This window comes from Nicotiana tabacum, chromosome 10 (assembly GCF_000715075.1).
Source record: "Nicotiana tabacum cultivar K326 chromosome 10, ASM71507v2, whole genome shotgun sequence".
Classification (NCBI taxonomy): domain Eukaryota; kingdom Viridiplantae; phylum Streptophyta; class Magnoliopsida; order Solanales; family Solanaceae; genus Nicotiana; species Nicotiana tabacum.
Genome location: NC_134089.1, coordinates 4,970,967 through 4,979,253, shown reverse-complemented (window position 1 = coordinate 4,979,253; position 8,287 = coordinate 4,970,967). Strand labels below are relative to the sequence as shown.

Sequence of the window (8,287 nt, the reverse complement as noted above, 5' to 3'; positions counted from 1 at the left end):
AAAGAATGATTCTATTGTGGAAGAATTTTCTTTGAGTTCCAAATTTATGTGAACTTGCATCAATTTGACATCAACCAAGACTCTTTATGGGGAAAGTTCACAAAATAAAGACTATACACCCCCAAAAAGGTCAATATTTGGTGTCATGTGAAAGTGACATGATTTTCATTTTGTAAACTAAGTTAAATGATCTTTTAAGCTTTTTTTATCTATTAGGAGTACATTCCACCCGATCGATTTACGCATAATTTACCTATCCCACGGACTATTAGTTACGTTCTACCAACATAAGTATCGCATACTTACCAAGTCTTCGACAAATGCAACCTGCGAGTATCTCACCCACTGAATATCTACTTCGTTCCACCAACATAAGTATCGAATAACTACCTACTAAGCTTTGGCAAATGTAATCTGCGTTAATTTTGATTATTCCACCGATTAACTACTATCTCTAACAAACATAAAAATTATAAAATGCCTTTAGATTGAATTGAAGACACCAAAGTGATGTTATCAATTCAACAAACAATCAAATAAAAATAGTATCTTGTGGATACAAGATCATTTCCTCTATTAAGAAAAATTGAGGGTTGTACTAAATCTCATGAAATAGGATAGAATTTACCTTTCCCTCACATATACATGATAAGTACTTGTACTAAAAACTACTACTAATACTATTGTCTTATCCCAAAGAACTCTTTGGATTACATTACAAAACTAGCCTAAGTCTTAGTACAAAGTTAGACTAAAGTAGAATAAGAACAGGCAAGATCTCTGTGTATTAGGCCAAAACTACTAACTCCTCTGCTAATTCTTGTACTAATAACCTAAATATTGAGATCTCAACTTCCATTGCTGTTTCTTCCCTTTGTTCTTGAAACTTTTTCCAGTCATCAAACTCGGTTTGCAAATCAGATTCAACCATCATATCAATGGTGTCTGATCTCACATATTGCCATGAATCTAACCTCCTGCATACTCTTCCGAAGACGATTTCCCTATTGTTCGAGCTGTTAGTTTCGGTCTTCTCCTCGGAAAGCAGGTCGGACACTAGCTTTTTCATGTCATAAGGGATTGTTACTTCACTTGCAAATGTATCGAAATCCCTGTATCTGTATGATGATAACGAATCTTCATCATCGTCTTCCTCTTCAAGATCGTCGTTGTCTTCTTCTCCTTCATCGAGCATGAGTTTCTCGAGTTCAATAGGATCCAACTCAGCTAGTTTCTCGAACCTACGAAGCTTATAGAGAAGTTGTTGCTGTGCTCCTGTTAACAATGCATGACAATCAAAATAAGTTTTCACTCACTGAGGATTAAGATAGCCGACTCAAACTTGTTTGGAACTGAAGCATAATTGATGTTGTATTAAATAAATACAATGAGCAACTAAACATAGAAAGAGCAGCCCAGTGCACTAAGCTCCCGCTATGTGCGAGGTCCAAAGAAGGTCCGGACTACAATGAGCAACATATCCCGCTATCCGCGAGGTCCAGGGAAGGGCCGGACCACTAGGGCCCATTGTACGCAGCCTTGCCCTTTATTTTTGCAAGAGATTAATTTCCTGGCTCGAACCCTTAACCTCCTGATCATATGGCAACAACTTTATCAATTACGCCAAGGTTCCCCTTCTAACAACCAAACATAGTAAAAATGAAAAATAGCAACTTTTACTCTGTAATTTTTACACAACCTTGTCCCTTTTGATTGTATTTATGAACAAATATAAAGAGAAAATGCTAGAAAACAACTTAAGGACCCTACTAAAAGTACCCTTTATCATGTAATCAGGCCCCTGAATCATGACAGTCTGAAGAAAATACTGAAAAGGGCAGAACCCTAAAATAGAAAATGTTTTTGAAATTCAAGAAAGTTTGAGAGTTTCTTCTCAAAGTTCAATAAATTGAAGAGGACAAGCATATCAATTAAGTGAAAAACCCCACCTTCACTAAATGTGGGTCATCTTGCAATTAATAAAGGATTTAATTTATTTGCTCTAAAAGTGTAAAAGTTATTACTATCATTGTAGTTTAACCTCATATAGCCGGTTAGTTGACATTTTTACCAAGGGCAAAAGGGGAGTCCGAGCATAAAGTATTCCGCATTTACGCGGGGTTCGAGAAAGGGTTGTACCTTAAAGGGTGTGATGTAGACATGCTAACATAATGTAAACATCAATGGATGCTTTCGTGGCTCCAATCCGTGACCTATAGATCACACAGAAACAACTTTACCGTTGCTTCATGGCCAACCTTTGTTATTTTTACCAAGTTATCAATTAATATTTCTCATAAAAATTTATCCATAGCATAAATTTTGAGCTCATTTATCAATGAATAATGTTGGGGGATGAATTTGTGTATAGACAAGATGAGGTCACATTAACAGAAATGATGTCCAAGACTTACCATCAAACCAAGGTAATATGTCATGTAATGTACAACACACAAATGTACAAATCTTTTTATCAAAGATTGAAACTTTCTTATGGATCCCACATGAAATAATTCATATATCAAAATCAGCATTGTCAAAATTGGTCAATTATAACTACTTATTGCATTCAACCAAACATCTCCATAATGAAATCAGCATTTCCAAAACTGTTGAATATGACTTCACAATAACTGCTTAATTATTGCATTCAATATATTACATATTTTATGAACTATGTATTATAGAACCTTTATGGCATTTACTAATACAACTTAATACAGTCAAACTTCTCTATAACAGCTCATTTATTCCAATATTTTTTGGTTGTTGTAATGAAGTGTCGTTATAGAGGATACATATTGCAAAATAATATAAAAATCGATTTCAAGAAAAACTTAGCTTTTATAGCAAATGGATATTATATAAGAATGCTAGTATAGAGAGGTCTACTGTATATAATATACTATTCTTTTAAGTCGGAAAAAAGCTACAAAATTTAAAAATTTATCGCACATTAGTATTCAAAAATAATTTCGAGAAAATATGATTTACGTACTCTGTACAAGTGCATAGTTGCATTCAACATCACAATCATCGTCTTCCTCGTCCTCGTCTTCGTCCTCGTCCTCATATTCACCTTCATGTCCATCATCATCAAATGGAGGATCCAAGACAGAAACCGGGCTGCATTGTTCTTTCTCCTCATCTTCTTGTTCAATATTAGCCAAACCTATTGCTTCATAATTTTTTTTGTCCTAAACAAAAGAAAACCAAGAAATCAAATTATTAAATACAAACAAATAATGAGCTACATAATTTAGACAAAATGTTCTATCATTAGGTCATGAATTATATGAAGTTTTATATTTATCAATAGTATAATATGGAAAAGGTTGGTGTAGAGCCAGGGCGGACCTGTTACGAGTTTTGACGAACCTAATAGCTTTTACATAAACTCTATATTTGTATTTATAAACTTATTAAAAATATAAACGAACCCAATAATTAAAATGAGTTATAAATTCAGTACTAATTTCTAGACACAAAACCTTTAAATTCTGCATCTACTCTCGTGTAAAATTAAGGAGTCGTCTGGTACGCAGACAAGATAAGGAATGAAATTAAATTTATATCATATTTGGTTGACGGTATAAATTTATTTAAATATATAAAAATTTAATCTCAATCTTAATTTAGTCTAAGTACTAAACGACCCATAACGATATTATCAATTGGGGGACAAATGACAAAAGAAAAAAATTGTGATTTGTCGTTTTGTGGATAATAGTGTCAATTTGTTTTATTAAGACAAGGTCAATTAAAAAAAGATTTTGGTGGCAGAGCGTGATAAAAAAGGTACAATTATCAAACAAATAGAAATCTCCAGCAATTTAGGTAAATGACAAAGTTCTCCCCAAAAAATATTGTTTGGTTATTCAAACGCCAAAATTTTGATGGGTAATTTTGTCATTTAACGTCGACATTCCGGCCACAGAATCAGACCAACGAGATCCTTTTGCCGACAGGTAAAAACCAGGTCAAACTTGGTTATCTGAGTCACGAGTTGACTCATTCTATTTACGCTGGCTAAGAATTTTTTACTGGAATAATATAATTTTTACGTGTTTAAGATATACCTAAAATATCCACAAGTAAATTTACTTTAAATGTGAAATTTATAATATTAAAAATAAAAGAGATAACATGCTAAAATATGTCAAGTAAAATTAAACTGATGGTAAAAGAATTCCTAACACATTGTATACATGACATAAAACTCAACTTTTATTATTACAAATTATATTTAAAAATATAATTAACATACACAAACTTACAATTTTTTAAGATGTTATACAATTTAATTTTAACTCCTATACATGACATGTAATTTTTTTACTAAAAATTCTGTATATCGAAATGAAATTCTCTAAGAATATGGATAAAGATTTTTTTTTTACTATAAGTATAATTTAGTCAATTAATTATCATTTTTAGAGGGCGACTCGCTAATATTTATCACAAAAATTTATAGAAATATATATTTATAGTCATTTTTAAAAATAATATTCAACAGAATACATATTTTTGTATATAATATTAGTGTATTATAAACAAAAAAGTATACATATATTATATAATTTTTGGCCAGCAATTAGTTTGGACATTGTATTATGTCCGAAAATTTACCTACAGCTAAATAGAAAGACAAATGACAAACCTCTTTCTTGTGGCGAGTCGGAGATGCTGCCGGCGATGAGAACTCCGGCGTCCGGCAACCGGTGGACGGACATTTCTGAAGAGAAAATCTAAAAGGACTTGTAGGACTTGAACAATATTTATTTTCACATTCAACCTCCTCAATTTCCTCCTCATTATCAGACCTACAACTACTTGAAGTCTCAAAATCCATTGATTTTTCTTCATTACTTTCTGACCAGCCAGCACTACTTAACCTACTATTATTACAAAAATAGCCACTTTTCACTTGTACACTAATTTCCTCCTCATTCTTGATTTCTCTCTTATTGTTTCTGCTCCTGTTTTTGAGTTTCTTCAAAATTGACCCGAATAAACCAAACCCCACTTTGTTAATTTGTGTTTTGGGTTTGGAATTCTGTTGTTTTTGGATCCTAATTGCAGCTTCGAGAAGTAAAGAAGAAGTTGTAGTAGGGATATGAAGAAAAACTTTTCTTTTTGGGCTATTTTTGCAATTTGTTATAGGTGATGGGAAATTGTTGAGAGGTGATTTTCTAACATCAGGTGAATCTTGAAAAGAGAAAAAACAAGCATGTTTGCATAATGTAGAAGTTGAAGTTGAAGTTGAGGTTGTTTCTGTAATAATTTTGGTTCTTGGTTTTTTGTATGTTTGTAAGTAAGTTTCTCTTTTGAGCTGACAACGTCTATCAGCAATGTAATTTTTAAGTTGAAATGGTTCTTGATCTTCTTTCAAAAGCTCATGCAAATGCTTTTGTGCCATTAGAATGTGAAAAAACCTAGTCTTGATTAAGTGATATATATGTTGAAAAATGGAAAAAAAAAATAAGTTGAGATTTTGAAAAGGGGTTTGAGTAGTTGAAGAGATTTCAACTTTTAATATAATCAAAGAGATTATGGAGTTGGGGGAGTAGGAGTAGGGATTTGTTATGTGGTTTTGAAAAGTGGAAGATTGAGAAGTGGGGAAGTTGTGTACATATAGTTAGAGACTCGAGAGAAAAGAGAGATAGGGTGGGGTGGTGGGGGTGGTTGGGGTGGTGGGGGTGGTGGGGGATGGGGGGCAGGAGTGGGGGTGTTTGGGAAAGAATGAGGAGAGTTCCTGATTCAAATCTGGAGTTTTAGAAGATCGAGGCAAGGTGGATGATAAATAAATAATTACATTGTATAAAAACATGAGAAAATTGGTATTGTAAAAAAGTATAATATGGTAATAAGGGGGTGCAAGAGTAGATGTGTAGGACTGTGGGTAGGAGTGACAAACGTGCGGGTCGGATCGGATATGGTTAGGGTCAAAAACGAGTAATGAAAAATGGATTAATTATTTGATCTGACCTATATTTAATACGGATAAAAAACGGGTATTATCCATGATTTCTTGTATATGATCACTTTTGGGATAATTCTTAGTCTTACTAACTTGAGGAACCCCCAATTTGAGGTTTTATAAATGTAAAAGTTAGACCCATTGGTTACTCATCGGTTATCCATTTTTTAAATGAATAATATGGTTTTTATCCATATTTGACTCGTTTTTAAAAGTTCATTATCCAACCCATTTTTAGTGGATAATATGGGTGGTTAAAGGGGTGCAACAGTAGATGTGTAGGACTGTGGGGTTTGTAGTAATAGTTCCGCGACCAAGCCGTCAATCTCGGAGATAATTAATTTCGAGATTAAATTTAAATTGAGTTTATTATTAAGGATAAGTAAAAATAATTTTGGAATAAAAGTTTTATATCGTCTTATTCCTTGTTTGATTACTAATATTGGAATAAGTTAACTTAAGATTAAAAATAGTATCGGAATAACTTATACCCAAGGGCGGATGTAGAGCAACTGGTATGGGTTCCTTTGAACCCAGTAGTTTTTGCATAGACCCAGTATTTATATTAAAAAATCATTAAAAGTATAAGAATATTTAGTTTGGAACCCAGTTCGTTGGTCCAGTTATCATGTAGAGTAACTTGATATTGTTATAGGAACCCATATAAGTTATCTCAAGATAAAACAATATAATTGACAATCTAAGGATTAATACAACGTATCAAACAGTCAATAAGAAATAATATCAGTATATCTAGTTCCAACATCGACATAACTAATTTCAGAATAATTTATCTTAAAGCCAAATGACGGTGCGTTATGGAGTTCTATGTGTCTCTCTTGAGTTTTTTTTTTAATTCCCACCCTCTAAGAGCTCCCCACCTTGCTCTAAGATATACAGGTGAAGGTTATATGTATGCAAAAGTTTGGAAGGAGACTAAACAAATAGTGAAATTCCTCCAAATATCTCACTTTGAGTCTTGTGAATTGAATTTTGTTTTGGTAAGGAAAAACTATCTCCGTTAGAAAGTGTAATTACTCATGGTGAATCCAATATAAAAATAATAAGAGATTAAGTTCTAAGACCAAATGGGCAATTCAGTGTACAAAGTATTACGTACACATATTGGGTCAGGAGAAGGCCCCCTAACACAAGCGTTAGCAATTGCTTCCACGACTGAAACAAGAGTGGAGCTAGCCCATCAATTACGGGTTCGGCCAAACTCAATAGTTTTGTTCCAAAGACGAAATTTATCTTCTGAAATTCATTGAATATATACTAATTATTAATTTAGAACTCATTAACTTAAAATATTTAGAACTCTGAACCCTTAACCTTCAAATCCTGGCTTCGCCTCTTGATTCGAACTCGTGACCTATAAATTATACGGAGATAATTTTACTGTTGCTCCGGTGAAGCTTCCAAGCTTCGAACTCAATGAAGCGCCTAAGCGAAAGAACTACACAACTATTTTTAACTTTTATGACATACGAGATAAAATATATTTACCCAATTAAATTATTTATAAAGTAATTACAAATCAATTTCTTATGATAAGTCTTAATTGATAATTTCATAAGCTAATAATTAACTTTCTATAATAGTATAAAATTAAAAAAAAATTGGATTGGAAGGAAAAGGAAGATAAAGGAAAGGCAGAGGCAGTCACAGAATACCCGAGAAGAGCGCTCTTTTGGACCAATCACACTTTTCCACGTACCTTTTCACACCTTTGCTTTCATTGACCAGCTATTACATTTGTTATTTGTCTTTTCTATAAAGTTACCACTTGCAAAATTTTCCTTAAATTATTACTACTATGATCTTTTTCATGGAAATACTAAGATTATGATAAAGAAAATTTCATTTTTTATGTGTGGGCACGAGAGCTGATGGGTGTAATGTCAAAGTCTGTCCAGGTAGGATCAAGTTAAAACAGGATAAGAGAGTTAGCTTTCTGTTGAGTGAGCCGGAACAGGAGCGGATGCACACTAGAACAAACCAAGTTTAGCTGGCTCAATACAGTATAATTTTTCGGTTAAGGGGGTTCGAGTGAACCTCCTTGCGCCCCCCTAAATCCGCCCTGAGAACAAACCAAGTTTAGTTGGCCCAATAGTACAGAACTGCAAACACTTACTAGGATAAGGTATAGCGGGAATTGAATTCACATCTCGTTGAGCTGCTCCATCAAGCACCCCTTTCGCAAAGCTCAATTCTCACCTCTTATATTAGATCACAAATCTCATCATTTTAACGTAAAATTTATTTCGAGATTAGTAGGATATATATTAAAAAAATTCATGTCAT

General features: G+C 33.2%; 1 protein-coding gene across 1 annotated transcript; it reads right to left on the bottom strand.

Annotated features, from left to right (window-relative positions):
• Positions 1-593: 593 nt before the first annotated feature.
• LOC107774220 (uncharacterized) lies at positions 594-5,619 on the bottom strand. The gene is made up of 3 exons (XM_016593702.2): positions 4,661-5,619; positions 2,999-3,197; positions 594-1,275 (listed from the first exon to the last, which is right to left on the bottom strand). The coding sequence occupies exons 1-3, from the start codon at positions 5,417-5,419 to the stop codon at positions 788-790; spliced, it is 1,446 nt and encodes a 481-aa protein (XP_016449188.1). The 5' UTR covers positions 5,420-5,619; the 3' UTR covers positions 594-787.
• Between the last annotated feature and the right edge of the window lie 2,668 nt (positions 5,620-8,287).